This window comes from Balaenoptera borealis (genome assembly GCF_965194805.1).
Source record: "Balaenoptera borealis genome assembly, chromosome: 18".
Taxonomy (NCBI): Eukaryota; Metazoa; Chordata; class Mammalia; order Artiodactyla; family Balaenopteridae; genus Balaenoptera; species Balaenoptera borealis.
Window position 1 is genome coordinate 43,878,265 of NC_138877.1, and position 27,972 is coordinate 43,906,236.

Here is a 27,972-nt window from a genome sequence, read left to right on the forward strand (position 1 = left end):
CTAGTGACCCCACTTGACCACAGAGTACAGTCAGCAACCCCAACAAATCAGGAGGCCTCCCAGCAGCTCCACTTGAATGCAGAGCCCAACCACTAGGCTAACCCAGTTATGGAGCTCGGCTGGGGACTCCTACTCTCAAGCTCAGAGCATTGGCAGTGGTCTTGCCCAACTAAGATCCTTGATAGTAAGCCCTGCCTGTCTGCAGGTAATACCAGCTGATGGGTCCAGTGCCCAAGCTGGTTGGACTAGTGAAGGTCTTTCTCTGCCAAAGGGAATGTGTAAAGTCTGAAAGAGGAGACCATTTACTCAAATGCAGATGCCAACACAACGACACAAGGAGCACAAAGAATCAGATAAACATGACACCACCAAAGGAAACAAATAACGTTTCAATAACTGGCCTTAAAGAAATGGAGATCTTTGAACTGTCTGACAAAGAAATCAGAATAATTATTTTAAAAGGAGTTCAGTAAACTATAACAGCATATAAATAGACAACTAAACTAAATTAGTAAAGCAGTGTATGAAGAAAATGAGAAATTTAACAAAGGTAAAGAAACCATCAAAAAATAAAGGGGAGGGGCTTCCCTGGTGGCACAGTGGTTGAGAATCTGCCTGCCAATGCAGGGGACACGGGTTCGAGCCCTGGTCTGGGAAGATCCCACATGCCGCGGAGCAACTAGGCCCATGAGCCACAACTACTGAGCCTGCGCGTCTGGAGCTTGTGCTCCACAACAGGAGAGGCCGCGACAGTGAGAGGCCCGCGCACCGCGATGAAGAGTGGTCCCCGCTCGCCACAACTAGAGAAAACCCTCGCACAGAAACGAAGACCCAACCCAGACAAAAATAAAATTAAATAAATTAAAAAATGAATAAATAAATAAAAATAAAGGGGAGAGAACACACCCAAATTCATTTTATGAGGCCAGCACCACCCTGATAGTATAGTGAAAACTGAATATAATGAATAAGAAAAAAATAATCCCTTGGTGAGTGTTTTGGTATCTTAGAATATTTTAATGTCCTTATTTTTCAGCTATATTATGTACCTATAGCTTTAACTGCTTGGTCATCTTTTCTCACATTTTTTTCAAGGGACAATGTAGCTTCAATGTGAATAAATGACCAGTAGATGACAATATTGCTTCTTTAAAACCCCCTTATAGGCATTTACCAAATTTTGACACCAATTATATGCATTATTCTTAAAGTAAATATTTAATAACTTAAATTTTTTGCAACCTTTCTTAGCTTATTAATTTAAAAATATAATTGTAATAAAGTTCAGTGTATCACATCAAGAACATAGAAAAAAATCTTATAATCTTCAGGAAACAAATGTAAAAATGTGGTATTTGACTTACCATGCTATTCTCTCTGATCTTACAAAGGCATTTACACATATAAACATGCATGTGAGGATGTTTTGTTTTTAGGTTTAATATAATGTGATCATATCTCATATATTATTTTTACACATATCTCACACAAATTTTTACAAATTTCTCTATGCACCGAATATTAGTGTTTTCCAAGACATTCTAAATTTATTTATTGTTTTTCAATTTCTATATATTTAACATGACATATTTTGACATATATTTACATGATATATTTTATATGGTGTATTTTACATGAAGGATACAAAATGATTTCTTGTCATTCTTCTATCAATGAGCAAGTGTGGGTCTTCCTTAACTTCTAGTGCTTTTATTTCTGAAGGATATATTCTCAAAATGTGTATTACTGAAAAAAAGGCTTTTATGTTTTTGTCACCAATAAATATTGTCCCATTGCTCTCTACCCCCCCCCAAAAATACAGCAAATTACATTCCCACTAGCAATAAAATATTTCTGATTATTTCCAACCTGTATATCACAAGTATATAAATTTAAGCCATTTACTTGTTTAATAGTGACTTGAGAATTATGATATAATTTCTACTTCAGATATATTTGTTATTTGATAAAGATTAACCTATTTCATCATAAAGTTTCCATAATTATAATTTCAAGGAATTGTAGTTTGTAATTTCAAGTGCAGCATCCTTCCTTCCTTCTAAATTTTTAACTGCCAAAGTTTCTCTATCTAAAGAAAGCAAAGTCCAAAATAATTGCCAATTTACTTTCATACACTAAATTAAATGTATCTGCACTTTTTAAAAAAATATAATATTAAAAAAGAGGAGTTATATTTAACATCATATTATAAGTTAATTGTAGTCAATAAGAAATAATAAGAAGGATGCTTCTTGAGATTGTGGCGATTATTGATTTTTCAGAAGTGATTGTATTACTTTGACATCCTTATGTATATAGGTTGTTGATATTGCATCAGCTCACTCTGGTACACTTCTCTTTGTGCTTATTCCTGGACCAATGCAATTCTCCCACCTCGTAGAATATTGGATAAAGCTGTGTGAAATATAAAGCTACTCATAACTTAAATTTTCTAAAGAATGTAGGAATTATTTTTGTTCATAAAAACTCAACATAGAAATAGAATTTTTATTCATTGAATTCAACATAGAAAATTATAGGCATGTGTGTGAATATTGAAAAACTTTTGAAGTAGTTTTAAATTCCTGGAGGCCCAAGCATTTGGTATTATCTCTTTGGTTCCAATAGCCTTTCTCTCAAACGAAATAATGTGTTGGGTATTTCAGAAGCATTGTACTCTTTGGAGAAATTATTTACCACCTCAAATTAATAAATTAAAAAAGAAACATATTTTAGTTTTTGTCCATTTATATATTACCATTTATAAATTTTATTTTATATTATATATGACCATATATATTTATATATAAATGTCCTAATTTATATATAAATGTATAAATTAGTTAATTTATATACATATTATATATAAGTTATATACATATTACATATACATTTATATGTAAATATATAAATTAATTTATCTATAAATTAAAGTTTATATCTATATTTTACATGTAATGTATATACCCATAAATTTATCAATAAATTAAACAATTACAATATTAATGTTTCACCAAAAAAAATTTATTGATATATATAGACTTGAGTGAGTTGTTTCTGTTAATATACCTCATACTGATTTTTTTATGCCCTCTATTCATTGACAACATTGAGATCCCTCAAATCCAACTTTATTCCTGGACATATTCAGTCTTCCATAGATGATTCATCAAGCAATGTAGCTCCTGCCTTGAATTCCACATCTTCATCCAAGTTACTAACTTATTCTCATGGCCACATATTTCATGTTGTCACTATCCAGGTCTATGCTCTATGCTTCATGTGAAATCTGAAGTCCCAACGTATTCTTCAACTAGAATTTTCTAAATTTTAATTCCTATAATTCCTTTACCTCACTACAACTCTTCCAAAAGGACTAAAAAATAATTAAAATATTTATGTCAGCTACTTATTGGACTCAGATTGTTCAAAACAAAAATTATTTTCTTCCTTCTAGTCTCCTGCATTGTCCACTCTGTAGAACAAAAAAAAATCCATTCATTTGCCCACCCAGAATTGTAGGAATCTTCTTGCTTCTATCTCTTTTACAATTAAAACTTCTATTAATGGACAATTGTGACATTTTATTTTCCATGTGCTTTCTTTTCCTTCTGCCCCTTTTCTTAGTAATAGTTCCTCAGTAGAACTATTGTTTTAGCCTTTTAAGATGGCTCTCTATTTTTAGTTTCATCCACCTTTTCTCTAATCCATCTTACATACTGTAAGAGAAAATTTTTCTAAAGTTTGAATCTCATCAGCTAGATTCATTGCTTTAAAGTCACCATAAGTTAAATCCAAAATTTTTAATATAATCTAGAAGAATTCTGGTTGTCTGGTCATGGTCTATAGCTCTGGCCAGATCACCTGACCAGTCTACTCAGGCATAGTCATGCTAATTTACTTGATATTTTTTCTTCTAATTAACAATTGTACACACTGATGCTGGTCTGAACTTACATTAACACCCTTTTGAAGCTTTCTTTTTCTGTACCTTTAAAAATCCTTTTTAATATATATATTTAGTATAGCACTAGTTAAATTTCTATAATTACTTATCTGTTAATTTTTTATTACTAGTTTTTACTCTGTGGAAAAAAAGGAGTTTTTTATACGTCTTTGTATATCAAGAAGCTGGTATATCTTCTGGAAAAGAATAACTAATTCAAAATTGTCTTCATTGAGTGAGAGACTATTTAGTTTCTTCTTAAGGTACATTTGGCTCAGAGTATATCTTAAGTGTTCAAAATAGAGATTAATTTATATCTTAAGGACAGCCTAATTCACACTGTTGCTAGGAGTCAAGCTGAGTCAACTATAGGTTAAGATCCGTTGTCTTATGGAAGAGAGGCTAGATGACTTCAGATATAATGTATTTCTTGCCCTCTCTAATCACATTCCAATGAAAAGATGAGATAAGCAGCAATTTAAGTGAGAATGGTGACATTTTCCTGTAGTTTACTCTAGAACTTAAGTTTTCAAATGCCGAATCCAGTTTTCTTCCCACTGTAACATGAAACTGTGGATGCCAACATATTAGAATAAGGCAAACAATATTAATTTAGAGAAATACATGCTATACAAAATTATCACTATTTATAGATCATACATATTTTCAGTGTGTAGCATTATAAAGGCCAAAATTTTTTCTGGAGTTCATTCATGAATAAGAATCCAAATGTTTACCATACTTGGAGAATATTTGGTATGAGGCACATAAAATAACATGAGAATATAGGAGTAAGAACAGATACAAGTGAGTCTTCAACTTTAGCTAATATTTCAAATAGATGTGTCAATTTTAAGAAAGAAAAAAATTACATTCAGAAATAATTTTAAACTACCCATGACATTTTTCACAGAACTAGAACAAATAATCCTAAAATTTATATGGAACCATAAAAGACCCAGAATTGCCAAAGCAATCCTGAGGAAAAAGGACAAAGCAGAAGGCATAACCTCCTAGACTTCAGACATTACTACAAAGCTACAGTAATCAAAATGGTATGGTATTAGCACAAAAACAGACATATGAATCAATGGAACAGAATAGAAAGCCCAGAAATAAGCCCACACACCTGTGGTCAATTAATCTTTGAAAAAGAAGGCAAGAATATACAATGGTAAAAAGACAGTCTTTTCATCAAGTGGTGTCAGTAAAGTTGCACAGCTGCATGTAAATCAATGAAGTTCGAACACACCCTCACACTATATACAAAAATAAACTTGAAATAGCTTAAAGACTTAAACATAAGACTGACACCATAAAAGAAAACATGGAAGAGAACACAGAAGAGATCATGGGCAAAATATTCTCTGAAATTGTACTAATGTTTTATTAGGTCATTGTCCCAAGGCAATAGAAATAAAAACAAAAATAAACAAATGGGACTTAATCAAAATTACAAGTGTTTGCACAGCAAAGGAAACCATAAACAAAGCAAAAAGACAACCTACAGACTGGGAGAAAATATTTGCAAATGATGCAACTGACAAGGGCTTAATTTCCAAAATATACAAACACACAACTCAACAACAACAAAAAAAACAGCCCAATTGAAGAATGGGCAGAAGATCTAAACAGACATTTCTCCAAAAAAAGAAATACAGATGGCCAAAAGACATGTGAAAATATGCTTAACATCACTAATTATTAGAGAAATGCAAATCAAAATTACAATGATGTTTCACCTCACGCCAGTCAGAATGGCTATGATTAAAAAGTATACAAATAACAAATGCGGGAGAGAGAGTGGAGAAAAGGGAACACTTGTACACTTGGTGGGAATGTAACTTGGTGTAGCCACTATGAAAAACAGTATGGAGGTTCCCCACAAAACTAAAAATAGATCTACCATATGATCCAGCAATCACACTGTTGGGCATATATCCAGACAAACCTATAATTCAAAAAGATACATGCACCCCTATGTTCATAGCAGCACCATTCACAATAGCCAAGACATGGAAACAACCTAGGTGTCCATTGAGGGAGGAATCGATAAAGGTGTGGTAGATATATACAATGGAATATTACTCAGCCATAAAAAGGAATGAAATAATGCCATTTGCAGCAGTATGGGATGTAACTAGAGATTATCATACTAAGTGAAGTAAGTCAGAAAGAGAAAGACAAATATCATATGATACCACTTATATGTGGAATCTAAAATATGACACAAATGAAACTATCTATGAAACAGAAACAGACTCACAGACATAGAGAACAGACTTGTGGTTGCCAAGGGGGAGATGGGTAGGGGAGGGATTGAGTGGGAGTTTGGGGTTAGCACATGCAAACTATTATATATAGAATGGATAAACAACAAGGTCTTACTGTATAACACAGGGAACTATATTCAATATCCTGTGATAAATCATAATGGAAAATAATATAAAAAAAGAATATATATATATATGTGTGTGTGTGTGCATGTGTGTGTGTGTATAAGTTAATCAATTTGCTGTAGAGTAGAAGTTGACACAACATTGTAAATCAACTATACTTCAATTTAAAAAAAGAAATTTTAAGTTGTGCTCTTTGATAGGTTCTTTAATAATACAAATTTAATTTTACAATTAAAAAAGTATTCTTCTAATAAGAAATCTATTTAAAAGTACCAGGCCATTATTAAGGAGAATAATTACAGGTAAATATTTTATATATGTTAGGACAAGAAATAAAGTGAAGAATGAACTCTCTTTTCTCTGTGGGAGAATATGTTTAGTGGTGCTTGCAAGCCATCTGGTAAAATACAAAGAAGAATCAGAGATGAGGACAGCATAGCATTTCCTTTCTGTGTCCTTAAGGTAAAGCTATGAATTGTATTGCTGCTCCTCTAGTACTAACAATGGGGATGGTTCCCACTGTCTCAAGATAAAAATCCTTGTGGTCACACAGCAAGAACTTCTGAGCTTTCTTTGCAGAAATGCTTGTATAAAACTATTCAGGTTTCTCATCTGCTGCCAAGAAGAAGACAGCAAAAAACTTAATGTGAATATTTCATTATCATGTTCTGCAAGGCAAATATCAATAGATGATTCCTTGAACCATGTATCAAATTCAAGAGGTGTGTTACTCCAATACATGACTGAAGGAAAATTAGAATCAAATTTCTATTCAAAATATGGATAATCAACACAATGGATGTTTATCTGACTTATAGTACTTAAATGTTAAAAAGTAATATACCATACAGTTGAGTTTCTTTGGCTCATCATAACATATTTTTTCATTCAATCATAAGTGGTCAATGGCCAGTTGTTTATTCCTTTTTTATGGCATAAAGTATTACTTAGTATGGCTATTGTAAAAATATTTTATCTATTTCCCATTAATCTATATATTGTGACCTTGATAGCACACTATTTTGATTAAAGTAGCTTCATAATACATCTGGAATCAGGAAGTGTTAGTACTCAAATTTCTTAGCTTTTTTCAAAGTTGTTTTGTCTTTTTCTAGTTCCTTTGAATTTTTTAATGGATTTTAGAATGAGCCTGTCAATTTGTACAAAAAAAAATAGCATGCAGAGATTTTCTTGGGGGATGTGTACTATCTATAGATCAATTGGGGAAGAACTGACATCTCAATAATAGTAAGTTTTCTGATCCATGAACATAATATATCTTTCTATTATTTAGGTCTTTAATTACTATCAGCCTGATTTTATTGTTTTGAGCTTATGAGTTTTTCACATCTTTTGTCATATGTATTCATAAGTATTTCATACTTTATTGACATTACTATGAAATACATTATTTTTTGTAATTTCAATTACTAATTGCTCCTTGATGGTATATAGAAATACAATTGAATATTGTATATTGATTCTATATCTTGCATCGTGAAAAACTCTTTTTTGTAGATTCCATAATTTTTTCTAATAAACAATTCTGTCTGCAAACAAAAACCATATTGTTTATTTCTATATAGATGATCAATTCCTGTACAAATGAAAACTTCTTTTTCCTTTCCAATATAGATGCCTTTTATTTCTTTTTGTTTTTTCTATTGAACTGACTAGCATCTCCAATACCATGTTGAACAAAAGTGGTGAGAGAAGACATCCTCAATTTGTTCCACATCTTAGAGGAAACACATTTAATCTTTCAACATTATGATGTTGGTTCTAGGTTTTTCATAGGTTCTCTTTATCAGATTTATATTCTTTTCTCTGAGATATACTTTGTCTAATATTGATACACCCGTTCAGCTTTCTTTTGTTTAGTCTTAGCATGCTATGTATCTTTTCCATCTTTTTCTTTTAACCAATATATTTTTATATTTAAAGTATTTATTGTAAGCAAAATATACTTGGGTCTGTCTTTTTATACAGTTTGATAATCTTTGTCTTTAAATTATGGATGTATAGAGCTGCTACTTTAATGTAATTCTTGATATAGTAAGGTTTCAGATTATAATTGTGCTGTGCATTTTCTATTTTTCCCATCTTTGCTCCCATTTTCTTTATTTTTTAGATTAATTGAATAATTTTTATGAGAGCATTTATTTTTTGTTGGATTACTAGCTACTTATCATTGTTTTGTTAATTTAGTGGTTGCTTTAGGATTTCTAACATACTTCTGAGACTACCTTCAAATGATACACCACTTCACATTTAGTATAAGAACCTTGAAATACGATACTTTCATTTCTTCCCTTGAGTCTTAATGCTGTAGGAGTCATACGTATATCTTATGCATGTGGTAAAAACCTCAAATTATAGTGTTTTTTATTTGTTTATTTAACCACCATTTATCTTCCAAATATTCCAGATTAATATAATCAAGAATAACCTTAAATGTTTACACATGTCATTACCATTTCAGGTGGTTTTCATTCCTTTGTGCCAACTGGTGTCATTTTCCTTGTGCCTAAAGGACTTTAAAATTTCTTATAGAGCATGTCTCCTGCTGACGAATTGTTGCAACTATTCTATGCCAGAAAAAAATTGTAATATCACTCTCACTTTGAAAAACATTTTGGGTATATATAGAACTTCAGATGGGCAGGTTTTTTAAATAGTACTCAAAAGATGTTGTTCCACCTATCACTTGCATCATTTTCAATGAAAAATGATCCATTATTCTTATTTTTATCCCTCTCTGCATAACATGTGTTTTCTCTGGAAGCTCTGATATTTTTTCTATTTATCGGTCATTTTGAGAATTTGATTAAAATGTGACTTATGGTAGTTTTCATGTTTCTTGTGCTTAGAATTCATTAAGATTATTGAATCTATGGTTTTATACTTTTCTTAAAATCTGAAACCTTTCTGCCATTATATCTTTTTTTAAATTTAATTTTATTTTTTATACAGCAGGTTCTTATTAGTTATCTATTTTATACATATGAATGTATATATGCCCATCCCAATCTCCCAATTCATCCCACCACCACCACCCCTCCCCCCACTTTCCCCCTTTGGTGTCCATATGTTTGTTCTCTACCTCTGTGTCTGTATTTCTGCCGTGCAAACCAGTTCATCTGTACCATTTTTCTAGAATCCACATATATGCGTTAGTATACGATATTTGTTTTTCTCTTTCTGACTTACTCCACTCTGCATGACAGTCTCTAGGTCCATCCATGTCTCTACAAATGACCTAATTTTGTTTCTTTTTATGGCTGAGAAATATTCCATTGTATATATGTACCACATCTTCTTTATCCATTCATCTGTCGATGGGCATTTAGATGCCTCCATGACGTGGCTATTGTAAATAGTACTGCAGTGAACATTGGGGGCATGCGTCTTTTTGAATTATGGTTTTCTCTGGGTATATGCCCAGTAGTGGGATTGCTGGGTCATAAGGTAATTCTATTTCTAGTTTCTTAAGGAACCTCCATACTGTTCTCCATTGTGGCTCTATCAATTTACATTCCCACCAACAGTGCAAGAGGGTTCCCTTTTCTCCACACCCTCTCCAGCATTTGTTGTTTGTAGATTTTCTGATGATGCCCATTCTAACTGGTGTGAGATGATACCTCATTGTACTTTTGATTTGCTTTTCTCTAATATTAGTGATGTTGAGCATCTTTTCATGTGTCTCTTGGCCATCTGTATATCTTCTTTGGAGAAATGTCTACTTAGGTCTTTGGCCCATTTTTTGATTGGGTTGTTTGTTTCTTTAATATTGAGCTGCATGAGCTGTTTATATATTTTGGAGATTAACCCTTTGTCCATTGATTCATTTGCAAATATTTTCTCCCATTCTGAGTGTTGTCTTTTCGTCTTGTTTATAGTTTCCTTTGCTGTGCAAAAGCTTTTAAGTTTCATTAGGTCCCGTTTGTTTATTTTTGTTTTTATTTCCATTACTCTAGGAGGTGGATCAAAAAAGATCTTGCTGTGGGGGCTTCCCTGGTGGCGCAGTGGTTAAGAGTCCGCCTGCCAATGCAGGGGACACAGGTTCGAGCCCTGGTCCGGGAAGATCCCACATGCCGTGGAGCGGCTAGGCCCGTGAGCCACAACTGCTGAGCTTGCGCGTCTGGAGCCTGTGCTCCGCAGCAAGAGAGGCCGCGACAGTGAGAGGCCCGCGCACTGCAATGAAGAGTGGCCCCCGCTCTCCGCAACTGGAGAAAGCCCTTGCACAGAAACGAAGACCCACCACAGCCTAAATAAATAAGTAAATAAATTTAAATTAAAAAAAAAAAAAAAAGATCTTGCTGTGATTTATGTCAAAGAGTGTTCTTCCTATGTTTTCCTCTAAGAGTTTTATAGTGTGTGGTCGTACCTTTAGGTCTTTAATATATTTTGAGTTTATTTTTGTGTATGGTGTTAGGGAGTGTTCTAATTTCATTCTTTTACAGGTAGCTGTCCAGTTTTCCCAGCACCACTTATTTAAAAGACTGTTTTTTCTCCAATGTATATCCTTGCCTCTTTTGTCATATATTAGTTGACCATACGTGCGTGGGTTTATCTCTTGGCTTTCTATCCAGTTCCACTGATCTATATTTCTGTTTTTGTGCCAGTACCATATTGTCTTGATTACTGTAGCTTTGTAATGTAGTCTAAAGTCAGGGAGTCTGATTCCTCCAGCTCCATTTTTTTTTTTCCATCAGGATTGTTTGGCTTTTTGGGGTCTTTTGTCTCTGCATACAAAATGTAAGATTTTTTTGTTCTAGTTCTGCAAAAAATGCCATTGGTAATTTGATAGGGATTGCACTGAATCTGTAGATTGCTTTGGGTAGTAGAGTCATTTTAACAATGTTGACTTTTCCAATCCAAGACCATGCTATATCTCTCCATGTGTTTGTGTCATCTTTGATTTCTTTCATCAGTGTTTTATAGTTTTATAGTTTTCTGAGTACAGGCCTTTTACCTCCTTAGGTAGGTTTATTCCTAGGTATTTTATTCTTTGTGTTGTAATGGTGAATGGGATTATTTCCTTAATTTCTCTTTCTGATCTTTCATTGTTTGTGTATAGGAATGCAAGAGATTCCTGTGCATTAATTTTGTATCCTGCAACTTTAACAAATTCACTGATTAGCTCTAGTAATTTTCTGGTGGCATCTTTAAGATTCTCTATGTATAGTATCATGTCATCTGCAAACAGTGACAACTTTACTTCTTCTTTTCCAATTTGTATTCCTTTTATTTCTTTTTCTTCTCTGATTGCCATGGCTAGGACTTCCACAACTATGTTGAATAAGAGTGGTGAGAGTGGACATCCTTGTCTTCTTCCTGATCTTAGAGGAAATGGTTTCAGTTTTTCACCATTGAGAATGAAGTTTGCTGTGGGTTTGTTGTATATGGCCTTTATTATGTTGAGGTAGGTTACCTCTATGCCCATTTTCTGGAGAGTTTTCATCATAAATGGATGTAGAATTTTGTCTAAAGCTTTTTCTGCATTTATTGATATTATCGTATTGTTTTTATCCTTCAGTTTGTTAATATGGTGTATCACATTGATTGATTTGTATATATTGAAGAATCCTTGCATCTTTGGGATAAATCCCACTTGATCATGGTGTGTGATCCTTTTACTATGTTGTTGGATTCTGTTTGTTAGTATTTTGTTGAGGATTTTTGTATCCATATTCATCAGTGATATTGGTCTCTAATTTTCTTTTTTTGTATTATCTTTGTCTGGTTTTGGTATCAGGGTGATGGTGGCCTCATAGAATGGGTTTGGGAGTGTTCCTTCCTCTGTAATTTTTTGGAAGAGTTGGAGAAGGATGGGTGTTAGCTCTTCTCTAAATGTTTGATAGAATTCACCTGTGAAGCCATCTGGTCCTGGACTTGTGTTTTTTGGATGATTTTTAATCACGGTTTCAATTTCAGTGTTTGTGATTGGTCTGCTCATATTTTCTATTTCTTCCTGGTTCAGTCTTGGAAGGTTGTACTTTTCTAAGAATTTGTCGATTTCCTCCAGGTTGTCCATTTTATTGGCATAGAGTTGCTTGTAGTAGTCTCTTAGGATGCTTTGTATATCTGTGGTGTCCATTGTAACTTCTCCTTTTTCATTTCTAATTTTATTGACTTGAGTCCTCTCCCTCTTTTTCTTGATGTGTCTGGCTAAAGATTTATCAATTTTGTTTATCTTCTCAAAGAACGAGCTTTTAATTTTATTGATATTTGCCATTGTTTTCTTCCTATCAATTTCATTTTTTTCTGCCCTGATCTTTATGATTTCTTCCCTTCTACTAACTTTGTGTTTTGTTTGTTCTTCTTTCTCTAGTTCCTTTAGGTGTAAGGTTAGATTGTTTATTTGAGATTTTTCTTGTTTCTTGAGGTAGGATTGTATAGCTATAAACTTCCCTCTTAGAACTGTTTTTGCTCCATCCCATAGGTTTTGGATCTTCGTGTTTTCATTGTCATTTACCTCTAGGTATTTTTTGATTTCCTCTTTGATTTCTTCAGTGACCTCTTGGTTATTTAGTAATGTATTATTTAGCCTCCATGTGTTTGTGATTTTTACTATTTTTTTCCCTGTATTTCATTTCTAATCTCATAGCATTGTGGTCAGAAAAGATGCTGGATATGATTTCAATTTTCTTAAATTTACCGAGGCTTGATTTGTGACTCAAGATATGATCTATCCTGTAGAATGTTTTGTGTGCACTTGAGAGGAAAGTGTAATCTGCTGCTTTCAGATGGAATGTCCTATAAATATCAATCAAATCTATCTGGTCTATTGTGTCTTTTAAAGCTTCTGTTTCCTTATTTATTTTCATTTTGGATGATCTGTCCATTGGTGTAAGTGAGGTGTTAAAGTCCCCCACTATTATTGTGTTACTGTCGATTTCCTCTTTTATAGCTGTTAGCAGGTGCCTGATGTATTGAGGTGCTCATATGTTGGGTGCATATATATTTACAATTGTTCTATCTTCTTCTTGGATTGATCCCTTGATCATTATGTAGTGTCCTCTTTGTCTCCTGTAATAATCTTTAATTTAAGCTCTATTTTATCTGATATGAGAATTGCTACTCCAGCTTTCTTTTGATTTGAATTTGCATGGAATAACTTTGTCCATCCTCCCACTTTCAGTCTGTATGTGTCCCTAGGTCTGTAGTGGGTCTCTTGTAGACAGCATATATATGGGTCTTGTGTTTGCATCCATTCAGCAAGCCTGTGTCTTTTGGTTGGAGCATTTAATCCATTCACATTTAAGGTGATTACCAATATGTATGTTCCTATTACCATTTTCTTAATTATTTTGTGTTTTTTTCTGTAGGTCCTTTTCTTCTCTTGTGTTTTCCACTTATAGTAGTCCCTTTAGCCTTTGTTGTAGAGGTGGTTTGGTGGTACTGAATTCTCTCAGCTTTTGCTGGTCTGTAAAGCTTTTGATTTCTCCATCTAATCTGAATGAGATCCTTGCTGGGTAGAGTAATCTTGGTTATAGGTTCTTCCCTTTCATAACTTTAAATATATTATGTCACTCCCTTCTGACTTGTAGAGTTTCTGCTGAGAAATCAGCTGTTAACCTTATGGGAGTTACCTTGTATGTTATTTGTTGTTTTTCCCTTGTTGCTTTTAATAATTTTTGTCAATTTGATTACTATGTGTCTCAGCATTTTTCTCCTTGGGTTTATCCTGCCTGGGACTCTCTGCACTTCCTGGACTTAGGTAGCTATTTCCTTTTCCATGTTAGGGAAGTTTTTGACTATAATCTCTTCAAATATTTTCTTGGGTCCTTTCTCTCTCTCTTCTCCTTCTGGGACCCCTATAATGCAAATGGTGTTGTGTTTAATGTTGTCCCAGTGGTCTCTTAGGCTGTCTTCTTTTGTTTTCATTCTTTTTTCTTTACTCTTTTCTGCAGCAGTGAATTCCACCTTTCTGTTTTCCAGGTAAGTTTTCCATCCTTCTGCCTCAGTTATTCTGCTATTGATTCCTTCTAGTGTATTTTTATTTTCAGTTATTGTATTGTTCATCTCTGTTTGTTTGTTCTGTAATTCTTCTAGGTCTTTGTTAAACATTTCTTGCATCTTCTCAATCTTTGTCTCCATTCTTTTTCCAAGGTCCTGGATCATCTTCACTATCATTATTCTGAATTCTTTTTTCTGGATGGTTGCCTATCTCCACTTCATTTAATTGCTTTTCTGGGGTTTATCTTGTTCTTTCATCTGGCGCATAGTCCTTTGCCTTTTCATTTTGTCTATCTTTCTGTGAATGTGGTTTTCATTCCACAGGCTGCAGGACTGTAGTTTTTCTTGCTTCTGCTGTGTGGCCTCTGGTGGATGAAGTTTTGTAAGAGGCTTGTGCAAGCTTCCTAATAGGAGAGACTGGTGGTGGGTAGAGCTGGGTGTTGCTCTGGTGGGCCGAGTTCAATAAAATCAGAATCTACTAAAGAAATAAACCAAACCAAATCACATACTTTACTGTAGATACAAAGAGATTTTGGCATTCACCTCTTGAAGAACTATAAAATAGTTGTATTGTATTCTTCCTTCCTTTGTAGTATAAACTCTTGCAATTTTCTGATCCTATTTTTAAAGTTTTTCTATCATATTTCAGCCAAGATGAAAACGCTAATTTACATGGGTAAACATCTAGCAATATCAGTAAGAAAAAAGGAATCCAAATGATCTACCAGGATATAGTGTCACAAATAAGTATGATAGGAAATTAAACTGAATGATTTTCTATGAGAAATTATCAGAGTTGGACTAAGGCTGCCTAAGGGATGGGAAAAGCTGAATTTAGAATTAACATCAACTGATTCCACTGTTTACAATTATTGATGACCCTCAGATCACTTTCAAGTACTATTTCTGTGACATGATCTTCAGCCAAAATGATCTGTCTCATTGGCTTACCATTCAAAATGACTTTTTCTTGGGATCCTAAAATCATAGTACACATTCTTTCTGGTCAAGCTAAAGTTTGTTATGCTTTCATAAGTACTTAGATCAATCTGTTTTCAAGTTCTGGCCAGAAAAGTCAGCAAAGGTAGTTAGCATCAAACCTATATTGTTCAATAGATTTTCTTTTTTTAAATCTATACTTGACTTATAAGATTTTGAAATATTTAATTCTGCTCAGATTATCTGTGTCTATATAGGATGTTTTCTTCAAAGTTTTGAATAACCTTATCTTAAATGCAGAAAGGTAAATTAATTATTATCTGGTCTAAACTAATAAGTAAATTCCAGAGCATTTGTTTTTACAGCTACTACAAAAATACCTACAGTTATTTTGGATGTTAAAATAAATCAAAAGAGTCTCATTACTATGAGACTCTTTAAAATGTTGTCATTTTCATGTTCAGAAACTTGATACAACTCTAAAATACCCTGCAGATCTAAGTTTTCTGTAAATTCTATAAGAGCTCCTGGTCAAAAACAATGAAATTTGACTTAACATGTACTTGTTAGAAGCATATCATCCTCCAGATACACAAAGTATCTTTTGAGACTTAGGAAAAATTAACCAATGAAATAAATATCTGATCAATATTATATTCTATATTAACCAAATGTTGGATAGGGAGGATTTCTTTATTATTTTTAAATTATTTAAATTAGTACCTTAAAGTGGCTAATGATATAGTTTACAAAGTATTCAGTAGCAATTTATCAAAGAAAGCTAGAATATGGTTCTTCAACTCGTGTAAAGGTTTTATTGTTTGTTATAATTAAGAGTTCTATTTATTTCATCTTGCATTTATTGGGTTGGCCAAAAGGTCCATTTGGGTTTTCCACAAGATGTTACAGAAAAACTCGAATGAACTTTTTGGCCAACCCAATATACTCACATCTTTCTCTCAGATAGCTGTAGAGTTTTGCATACCTGAAAATCCAACCTAGCGATCTTTTTACCTTTTCCTTTATGATCTTCTTAGTTTGCCTGAAGCAAACTTGCTCAGAGGGGAGGGCACCTGGAAATTGTGGACCTCTTTGCAAACAATACATAATATTGATAAACCCATCCTAAAATAAGTTAAAAAAAAAAAAAAAAAATTTTCTCCAAACAAGCTACTGTCTTTTGCTAGTTCTAAATTAAATAATAATAGGCTGTATAACACCCAAGCCTAGAATAAATTAGCAAGGAAGACATAAGATTGAGTAAAATCACTCTATACACTTTTTCACTAAGAAATTGAGGTCATAGGGAAAATATGAACATTATTTTAATTTAGTTTCCATAGAAGAATAGTTTGAGAACTACTTTCCTGAAGAAATAGCCCTTTGTCATTTTTTAAGTTTTTCTTTTGACTGAAGCAAAGCTGATTTCTTTTTATTCTAAACAAATACCACCAATCTCCATGTGATTCTAATGGTATATGCTCTCTGTCTGTGATACTTCTCTGTATCAATTGTTCTGAACTTCAGAAGGAGATTTTCTATCATGATGCTCTCTTTTGGATTCCAAATTTAAATAATTTTTCCCTGTCTAGGTTATTTCATCATACTTCTGTTTAATTAAAAAGTAAAGTGCACTGAATGAACCATAATTCAGGAAATAACTGCATGTTTTTTAACTTGGTCTAAGTCCTCCTTGACTGAGCCTTCTCAGGCATTGTCCACCGCTATCATTTTAAATAGTCTATTTAAACATTCAGACACAAGCATAATTTCCACCAGGGGAATAAGAGAACTGCTTCAGCATAATCTTGGTTGGAGCCTCTTTTCTTCTGTTCTGTTTGTTTAAGCAGAGGTAAAGAAGAGTTGGCAAAATCGCCTGGAATATGGTGTCAGGAGTCAGAGTGCAAGGATTAAAAATCTAGCTGTACTACTTACAATCCTGTGGTTTGGGGCAACTTAATTACCTGTCTATATCTCAGTTTTCTCATAATCATAAAATGATTATGTAATCATTTTAACAAAGGGATTCATAATTGTACCAGAATCATAGGGCTGTTCTGAATATTAAATTCCACAATATAAATATTCAGCTTGATATCTGGAAGACAGCAAGCTCTTAATCAATGTCACTCATTATGATTATGGCAAATATGTATTCACTCAGTGGTATTTATTGAGTAACTGCATACTCTATGATAGGGATAAAATAATGAGCAAAACAGAAACGCCTTGTCCACTGGGCAATTGTAGTTAAAGACAAACAAAAAAGGCAACATGGATATTAATATATGCCAACAATAAGAAATTGAGGACAGAGAGCATTTACTCTAAGAACATAAAATAAGGGGATAAAATAAATTTTAAAAATTTTAAATGATTTTTCCTGGGGGGATCAATGAACACTTCTTTAAGAAAGGTACAGAACTTTTATTCAAGACATCTCAATAATGAATAGGAATGAATCCAGAAAAGGGTGGATTGAGGGAAGGAGAACCACTATGTAATAAGGAAAGGAATTAAGTTTGTGAGACCCAAAGGCAGAGAAAAATGGTAAAGAAGAATGTTGCCTCTGGAAGACAGGGGAGGATGGTGAGGATGTGATGAGTGAAGGGCCTGGATGGCAGACAAGGGTCAGCTCTTTCAGGGCCTAACTGATCAGGAGATAGATTGTGGTCAGAGTGGTGGAAATGCTTTGAAAAATAAAAGGAGAGCCAGGATATGGGAAAACAGTTCAGATTTTTATCTTACAAATTTTCATTGACTCTGGTGTGGAGAAAGGATTACAGGTGGCACAATCAATGAGGAAAGAGGATGCAGATGGCAGTTGCAGAAGTTGACTTGAATGACGACAGTATTTTAAAATTAGGTGCAGACAATGGAGATGGAGAGATGTGAGGCAGACATAGGGGAGGATATTTTTGAAGGAAAAGTGACAGGGCTTGGTGGAATATTAAAAATCAGGGGAAAGAGGATTCTGGTAAATATGATCCTGGATTTCTGGCTTGCACAACCTAATGTATGGCGAGTTATCCTTTGAGATAGAGAAGAAGAAAATTGAGCAAGAGAGAAGGGAGATTATGAGCTCAATTTTGTACGTGCTGTATTTACATTGTATCTGTGATATCGACCAGAAAGGTCAAGTGGATGTGTGAAACCCGAGTTTGCAGGGCGGGGGGTGGGGGGGGCGAGGGGTTTATGGGTGTGGGAAGGCAGAGTCTAGGTTTTGAGATGCAGCTCTAAAATACAGTTTATGGGTGGTAACTGAAACCATGGAAATAGATGCCTGCACTCTGTGAGAACTGAGAAAACTAAAAAAGCAAGTAGTTAAACACGACATCTTTTCTCCTACTCACATCACTATAAACTGCAAGAATAGAAATATTTCTCTTTGGTCTCTTAGTTCACTACATATAGAATTTTGGACAAAAAATATGCATATCAAAAATATATAGTGATCTGAATGGCTAGGAAATGATACACTCTCCAACAACTATGTTCAGACAGTAAAGTAGAGAAAAAAAATGATTAATAGCATAGGTCAAGAACCTATTACTGTAAGAGTTAGGATTCTTAATGGTGTCATGCTTAAGGTAGTAGAATACTGAGATTTGCTTTTGTGTGTCTGGTAGAGTGGGATAAGATAAAGGCTGGGTTTCAGCAGTAAATCAGTTTACTACTGTCTTATTGCTACCTTTATGTTTCAACTCCATGATAATTTGACCTTTCCAGAATTCTGAGATTAAGAGCAGCTTTCTGCTGAGCAACCTCCAGCTGCTGTTTGAACAACAAATAAAACCAACTGAGCTACTTATGCTTATCTAAAACAATGTTCTTAACTAGTATGAGACCAAATGAATAAAGAGAAGATCAGAAAATGAAGAAAGAGAAAAAGAGCCAACTCTTTTTTATACGTGAAGATTAATTTAGCATAGTGGTCAGAATTGATGAAACAAAATGTTAAATATCAAATGAGACATCACAGAACGATGATAGAATAATGACCCAAGTAATCAAAATGATCAGGCAGGTTTATATACTTCATGTGTTCATTGGTCATTATGAACAATATGTAGATTTCCTGCATGGATTATGATAGAAACCAAAGTAAATCCACATTACTGAATTATTTTACATATTGTTTTCCATTCCATACTTAACTGTGGAAATGCTGTCCTTTCTGGGAAATGAACATTATTCTTACCACATATTATAATAATATATATTGATAATAGCTTATTGCTAACTTTAGTAGCGTGTTGTCAATCAATCATGAGCACAGAATCAGTAGTCTATGAATGTTTAGGAACATATAAAGTCCATGAGAATACTCTCAGTGTTGACTGATTTGTCCAGTGAGAAATTCAAATTTAACTAAAGGATTTAAGCATTAATAAGAATTTTAAAATAAATTAGACCTGATTTTCAATATTTTACACATGCAAGCCCTCATTGGAAACCCTCATTCGAAAAGTAAATATGATTTGGGGTGGCACTTGGCTTATTTTCAGAATTCTTTTCATTTACAACCCTTTGTGTGTAAAATCACTGATGTATATTCAAAAGTAAGGGATTGGAAGTTAAATCTGATGGGTGTTTCATCCCTAACTGAGGCTATTAGTTATTCGTTTTATTTTTTAATTTATTATATTTTGTATTTCCAAATTGTCCAATTTACATGAAAGTCTTCTGAAATTACTCATGCCAAATATGCCTTATTTACTTAAAACTGTATTTTTATAAAGAAAAAAATTTTTAATTATTAAACATTAATATTCCCAGAAGGTCAGATATTTGAGCTGATTTGAAGACTCAAAACTGAAAGAAAAAGACTCAAAACTGAAACTAAAACTGTAACTGAAAAAAAAGACTCAAGACTGAAAAACAAATGTATTCCCTGAACTGTCTGAGACACAAAAATATCAATTTCAATAAAATAGTAATTAGTAAATCTTTAATCTAACTGGTTTTCTTTTAAATATATAAGGTGAATTGCTAAATGCTTATGAATGATTTCCCAAAACTAAAAAATTACATTTACTCAACTAAAGGGGTTAAAGCCCAACATATTTTATTTTTAAAAAAGATCTAAAACTATAGGTCACTAGTGAATATATAAATCAAATAACTTCATAGTATTAATAGTACCCAAAATTATAACCATTTTGGTAAAGTATCTTAATTAATTGAATAATAGATAAATTTATATTTAGATCGCCTATATATGGAAAAAACTTTCTCATACTCGAAAATTGCAAATTAAATTGCTCTGTCTTTAAAATCATAATGTTACATTATATTGTCTTCACATATTAGATTATATTCAAGGCTCTTAAAATTCAAATTCAAATCCACATAATCCATATAATTGAAAAATTTTAAGGATAATTTTTGTATCTTTAACTTCACATTTGTCAACGTAATTGAAGCCCACTTATGGTATTATTTGGTTTTATGTGTTCTTTTGGTGACTTAACTTTATAAAGAGCTGATTCAATCAAGCAAAAGTTTAAAACATTGCTTCTGTTTCTATTTTTTTTTACTGAAAGGTAAATTTTATTAACAGTTTCATTATTATTTTCCTATTATTTCCTATTATTTTCATTCCTATTTTCCTGTTTCTCCTGTATTTCTTCTTCAATAATATATTCTGATATATGAATTTAAATGCAAATCTTTTCATATCCTCACTATATGCCAAAAGTAGTAATGATCTAGTGTAGAATGAATCAATTTTTTGAAAATGTAAAACTCAGAAGGGGTTATGTGTGAGAAGGTTTTCTATAAGTCTTGAAGGTAGAAGAACTGTACTCAAAGAAGTGTAATATTATATATAAACAAGAAATAAATGTTGGCCTGCTCACTAAGAATACACAGTTCCATACCGAGACAATGAATCAGGACAGAAAAATGCAAAGGGCATTAGCAAGAGTTTAATTCTAAGACTTTAAACAAAGCAAAGGTGTACATGAAGTAGGATAAAAACGGAAATTAGGATAGAGAATAGTAACACTGTCTTTCATGGAGGAAAAAAAGGAGAGAAGATAATGTTGTTGTCTGGTGGCCTCCTGTCCACCTCATTACTCCTGGAATATAGATTCAAGCCACAGGGATCCTAGGTAACCTGCCAAGTCCCTTTCTAGGCCAGTATATGAGATGCATTTGAACGGTGTTTAAAGGAAGTTTCTCCTCACATCAAATAACTGGGAGACTGATGTATGTCATTTAATGACAGAAGATGACAGAAGAATACTATAACCTCAGAAATATGAGAACCACTCTACATGGAGAGTTACCAAAATGCATATATATTCAATATGTGATTAAGCTCCGAAAACTTGCAGAAAGAAAAGCAATATGCATGAGCCAATAGAAACTATGGAGGAAACTTTTAATGAGGTTGCAACTTGAGTAATAAAAACCGGGTTGGCATCTCTTAACCAAAATTTTCAACCTGAAACATTTTAGACTTAGTAACTACCAGAGCGCACGGGGTGGCAGGAAACGAGTGGAAATTGAGGAATGCTTAGATGCCCCATGGGAACTTACTGTACCTGCGTCCACATCCTTCACCTGTTGCCTGGTTCGAGTTGGCCGGTTCCACTTTGAGCTCTTGCAAGACAAGCCCTTTTTCGTGTGGTCCAGGAAAGTCCATGCCTGGCACCTCCTCCTCTTCTAGGGACTCCACGTAGAAGAGAGTCCTGGCCGGCTGGTGGGTGCCCTGCCCGGGCGCCCCTTGCTGCAGCCTCGTGGCCACTGGCAGCAGGGTGCCATTCAATGGGTTGAAGGAAGAGGACGAAGAGGACGGGGAGGCAGAAGAAGAAGAGGAGGAAGAAGAGGAAGGCTTCTTCCAGAAAGTGCTCACGCTGCCCTTCTCTTGGCTTTTGAGCAGGCGGCTCTGGCTGGGTCCCCAGTGCTCGAAGCTGCTGCTGCCGTCTTCTTGCAGGAAGCTGCCCCCGGCCGGAGCGCCGGGGGACTGCGACGGGTGGCTGAAGAGTTTCCAGCGGAGTCGCAGGATGTGCTTCACATCAAAATCTTTTCGCCCAGAGCCTGACATGCTTGACGCAAGGAAGGCAAAGGGACTTGAGAGGATGCAGGAGTAGACGGGTCAGCGGGTGGGGGAGGCCAATGGAGCTCGGGGTTGGAGGAGAGGGAGGGAGGCGCCCTCTGCACCCTGGGAACAGACGGGACCAGGGGGCTGCGCGCCCTGCCAGGTGACGAGCGGAGCGCGGACAGCAGAGCCGCGCGGCTCAGCTGCGGTCAGGTCCGCAGGACCCGCGCGTGGTGAGCTCAACGTCCGGGAGCAGAGGCAGGAGCTGGGTGCAGAGGGCTGAGAATCCCCGATCTCCTTGCGGGGTCTCCGTGGTTACCGCGCGGGGAGGGACGACCCTGATGCTGGAGATGGGCGAGGGAGAGAGGTCTGCGCGCTCCGAAGCTTCGGAGGCAGCGACAGCAGGATACACCTCCCTGGCATGCACCGGTGGCAGAGCCTCAGTGGAGAAGCTGTCGGCTCTCCTATCCTTGCAGCTTAGAGTTCAGTGCCTGGAGAGCGCAGAGAGAAAGATCCCCAAGTCGCGAAGAAGCGCACCCCCCCTCCGCCTTCTCTGTGCACCTGCGCTCCTGTCACTGGTCTCTCGAGGATGCTCTGAGAGCTTGCGGGGATCTCTGAGAAAGTCAAATGCCTTCTGCAAGGCGAGAAGGGGTGGTTTTATTTAGTCAGTTTGTAAAAGAGAAAAAAAAAAAAAATTCCAGAAAATATAGGAAGGCAAAAAGAAAAGCCCGCGCCGGTGAAGCTGTCAAGGTCCTCACAGTACAATTTTCTCTCTGCCTCAGCGCCTCCTCCTCCCGCGTAAGTGACGCAGATGTGCACTGGGGCCTATACGGAGAGATGGAGGGAGGGAGGGAAGGCTTCAATCTTCTTTATGCAAGTGAGTCTGCTGCTCTTATTGTCCCCTTGTGTGGGTCCTGTCACCTTTTTTCATTCTCCTTCTTCACTACATTACTATGTAGCAATAAAAGTAAAGCAAACAGGCAATATGCTTTAGCATCAGTAGACACCAAACATGAATCATGGCAGCGTAAACTTAACAGGCTGCCATCGGTTTGCAGGTTGCAGGTTAATGGCTTGAATTATTTAATAAGCCACATCCTTTAACCTTTAGCCTTAGTTTCTCTGTAGTGAGAAGAAAGAAACGAGGATGTTGGCGTCAAAGTGTGATGATGCCACCATTCTGACAATTACATTGTGATTCTGCCATTAATGCACTCAGGCAGTGCTTCACCCTGGGGGCCAGAGGCACGCAGTAGAAATCTGAAGATGGGCATCTTAGCGCAGGGGACGAGTTTTGCAAAATCAGTGCATTTGGTGCGTCGCCTTAGAATGAAAGCTGTCCTGTAAACCAAGAAGTGGAATAAAATAAAAGAAAATTTCAAGGCATAACCTTCTAGTACATAAATCATGATATAAAATGTATGGAAGAATTTAGGCAATAAATGAGTATATCCAAAGGCAACTATTCTGCAAAAATCTCTTGTTTGAAGAAGGAAAGATGTATTTTTCCTTATATTTAGAATGATGAGGATTATGATCCCTTTCTAGCTATGACTACTTAGAAATTTTTCAGCTTTTCCTTTAATGAGCGATTAAAATAGAACCCAGGCACCTTTGCTAAAGCTAAACTGGTGTCAAAGAAATAGTAGTTTCCCTAACTCAACAAGGAATATGGTTGTTTAATGAAATGAAATTCACAGAAATTTATGAAATCCAAAGCTTCAGCAACCCCCAACAGGGCACGGAAATCAAAGATTAAAGTGCAGTTATATTCCTGTTCTGTTACTCCATTGTTGAGCAGTAAACTTAAACAGAAACTGAAGCTAAATTTTAAGTCCTTCCTAGACAAAGTTAGACATTTTAATAAAACAAGAAATTAAGCATACAAAATCCCTACTTTCAGAGGAAGAAAAATCACTATTGTGCATTTTAAATATTGATTTATGCCGCAACAGCTGGACTGCAATCCCCTGTGCCTTGATTTTTTCTTTCAGTATTCAGTGTTTAAAGAAAAAAAGCAAAAAGCCCTTTAAAGCAAACAATGGTGACAGATCATTTTTATCCAAGAACTGAATCAAGTAAGTATTTCCCCTAGGGAAGAAAACAATGTATAAAATTACACATCACAAGCAGGACAGAGAAAACTTTCCATCAGAGGTAATATAGAAATATGAAGTGCATATAATTAACTGATTTTTGTAGAAATTGAGGCTTCATAGATTTTCTAAGTTGATGTAATTTAACTTAAGTAATATAAAATGTATAATACAAATATATTTATATTTTATAAATATAACATAATATAGCATAAATGATATGTCTGTTATAGCTACAGTTTCTTCCTCAGTTAGTACCTATAACATTAAAAACTGTAATATAAAATTCAATTTTGTTGTTATTCTGAAATTCCATTTTGTATTCCCCTTTTACTTTGCAATTCTGATATTATTATCATACAGTTTAAAAGTTATCTGTTCAAAGGTCAGTAACTTCTATGACCCAAAAGAAATGTAATATTGAGTTTTAGTATAAACAAACATGAATTAAAATATTAAGTCATTTTTAACAGATGGTGATTATATATTGATTATATATTTTTTAATTTTAGTGTTATATTCTATTATTGAGAGGGAAGGAAGGAAGGAAAGATGAAGTAATAAGAGAAGGAAGGAGGAAAGGAAGGAAAATGAAGGAGAAAGAAAGAGAGAGAGAGAAGGAGGAAGGAAGGAAAAGAAAAAATAATTTACTAAGATATCATGACTAACATTTACATATTATTAGAAAGCTCCATGAAAAAATATGCCTTGTCACATATTGCACTAATTCATTTATTTATCCACTACTCAAACTACAAAATTTTAACTTAGCACTTACAACACATTAGGTCTAATGCCAAGTAGTAGCAAATATGGAAGAATTAGGTTCCTTGCAGCTGGCTGTAAGAGCTAACAAAGGATGATATTTTAGCCAGTTATAATTTGTAATCTACTTCTGAGTCAATTAAATTATGATTTAAGATAACCAAGATTATAAGGAACAGGGCATAGACATAATAAATTTCACTTTTTAAGTATTCTAACAATCACATTACACTTTCCTGTAAAGACAAAATCAATTCATTTTTTCTAATCCTGTTGTTTAATTAAATTGAACTGTCATTTCAGTCAATTAGGGTCTTTCAAATGACCCTAATTGCCATAGTTTCCTGACAAAATCTTATTGAAAAAGATTAATCAGGAACCTGAAAATCCAGAGGATGCTCAAGCGTTTACTACTATACACATATATAAAACTCTTCACATAATTAAATTCAACATGAATGCTAAATATGAAACTGTAGAAACTGAAAGTTCCTACAACTCAAGCATTTAACCAATAAACAAAATTGGATGTGGATCCAAGCAGTTTCTTGGTGGAAAATTTTCTCTTTTACCAATCATTTTCTAAACACACTCAATTAGATGTGTGTTTACCCCAAGTAAAGTAAATTGTGATCCTCCTGAATCTTGACAGTACTTCTACAATGTCTAGTAAGTTGCCTCTACATAATAATACTCAACAAAAGCATTTGAATGGCTAAGTATTATCCAGTTAGAAAGTTCAGGCCTTAAAGTCTCCTGTATTTTTGATTTTTTTTGTTCATCTTTGTTCTATTTTAGTGAAACATTTATATGAACATTACTAGAAAATATTATTTAAAATGAGTGGATGTGGATGTGGAAATTAAAGTAGTTCTTTAATGACTCTTTCTGAAAATGAATGAAACAATACCATATAGCACTAATATTAAGTGAGCTCATGTATAATATCAATGTATAATATCAAGAACTTCTACTTCTTAAAGCAAATAAATGTAACCTGTTCAAAGTCTCTTAATCTTCATTATCGTGTGTATAGTTTAGTTAAGTAGCAATTAAGTGACTGCTTACTAAACATTCGTAGGTGTTAATTGATCCTCAGGGACCATTTTAATCCACTCTACCTCTTTGGCTTATTTGACCTTTTGATTTGAAACAGGTAATAAATGTATATACTTGAGAAATTCTCATACATAAATTTCTGAGTTAATTGCTTGAATGTAGGAATTCAAAATGGCACTAAAAGGATGCATTCATATTATTGATGACCCAGGTTTCATTTAAATATCTTTTTATTCCCAAAATTGTGTGCAGAATGTCCAAAGTGAAAATTCACTATTTTGACATTTGAACTAGTCCTCTGGTTAATTGCATTGCTCAAGGCAATATGATATGATTAAAGAAAGCCTACTTCTTTTATGGAAATATTTCTACAACTATATAAATATATAGGTAAAGATAGGTATATTTAATATAGAAATAGAAATATTTAATACATGTAATTATTTTTCAAGAACGTTTTCTACTGTAAAAAACATTTGGGGATATCATAATACTCATTTTGTGTAAAACTGAAATCTTTTAAAGAGAAAACTGCTTAACTAATACTTAAATTTCCAAAAGTGTTATTTACATAGTATAAAGTAATTTCATTATTTTGCATGTTGTATTTAAATTTTCCATTATCATTGTGAGGTAATCTGAGTGACCTCTGAAGTTTTAACCATTAAGAACAAAATAAAATAGTAAGATTATAGTGTATACAATACAGACTTGAAAGTTATAGACTTTATGATGTCCATATAAAAATGAATAAAATAACAAAAAATTTAAATATTAGTTTCAACACAGTTGCAATTATTTTTTTCCTGGTTAGGAGACCTGAAAATGCCCTCTTCTTTTAAGCCAACCCTGAATGAACTTTGTGGATGATATTTTATTGTCTCATGTCTCATTTGGACATGGGCTTTTGAAAACTGTAAAAGATTTTCTTATGTCAGGTCTCTATACTTCAGTCTCTCTTTCTATGTGGAGACACATCTGCCAAATTTTTATATTTGCTTTTATCTGCATTATTACCAGATCTTTTAAAAATCTAGGGTCAGAAAAGCATAGCTTAAGAAACTGAGATTCCATATGCCTTATCACAGTTTTGAGTAGGTATACTATATAAATTACACATAGTTTACAAATGCTCCTTTTCCCAGAAGTAACATGTGAACGTGTAACAGCTGAGAACAACATTTTATGCATACTCTGTTTTAGAAATAATACTGTGACTTTGTTTCAAGTAAATTACATATTCAAAGAGATTCAAGAAGTTTATTCTGAGAAATCAGATTCCTTCTGAACATTGTTAACTACGAGTAAATAAGTTTTTAATTTGAATATCACAACACTAAGTATTTGATATATTTTCATAACTCTTACTACCAATCAAGATGCGTTTTGGTCCCCAGTCCGAAAGAACATTACTTGTCAACCTTGTATGGAGCTAACCAAGGGATCCCTGCCCTAGAACCTATCTCCTGTGTCTACAGGGACCTCTCTCTTCCTATGCTACACTGGTTGTTAGCCATCATGAAAGATGGAAAGTCTCACTTTCTTATAGAACGGGGGAAATGTGACATGTGCTGAATATAGGCATACTGTAAAGTCTGAAAAATATTAGGTTAGATAAATCTGAAAATCATAATACTACATAGAGTCTAGTTAAGTTTTTGTGTATACTTTTAGGACAACATTATAAAGATGACAGTGAGAAAACAAAAGATACAATTGTAGATTATACTAGATTTTTTTAAATCTATTCATTCTAGA

The 27,972-nt window shown here is 34.2% G+C and overlaps 1 protein-coding gene across 1 annotated transcript in view; it reads right to left on the bottom strand.

Moving 5' to 3' along the window:
- Positions 1–27,631, bottom strand: part of KLHL1 (kelch like family member 1) — a 432,606-nt gene extending 404,975 nt beyond the window's left edge. The window contains exon 1 of the mRNA XM_082365956.1: positions 21,798–27,631. Within this exon, the coding sequence (XP_082222082.1) occupies positions 21,798–22,300 (503 nt within the window). The 5' untranslated portion in view covers positions 22,301–27,631. The remainder of the gene's footprint in view (positions 1–21,797) is intronic.
- Positions 27,632–27,972: the final 341 nt, after the last annotated feature.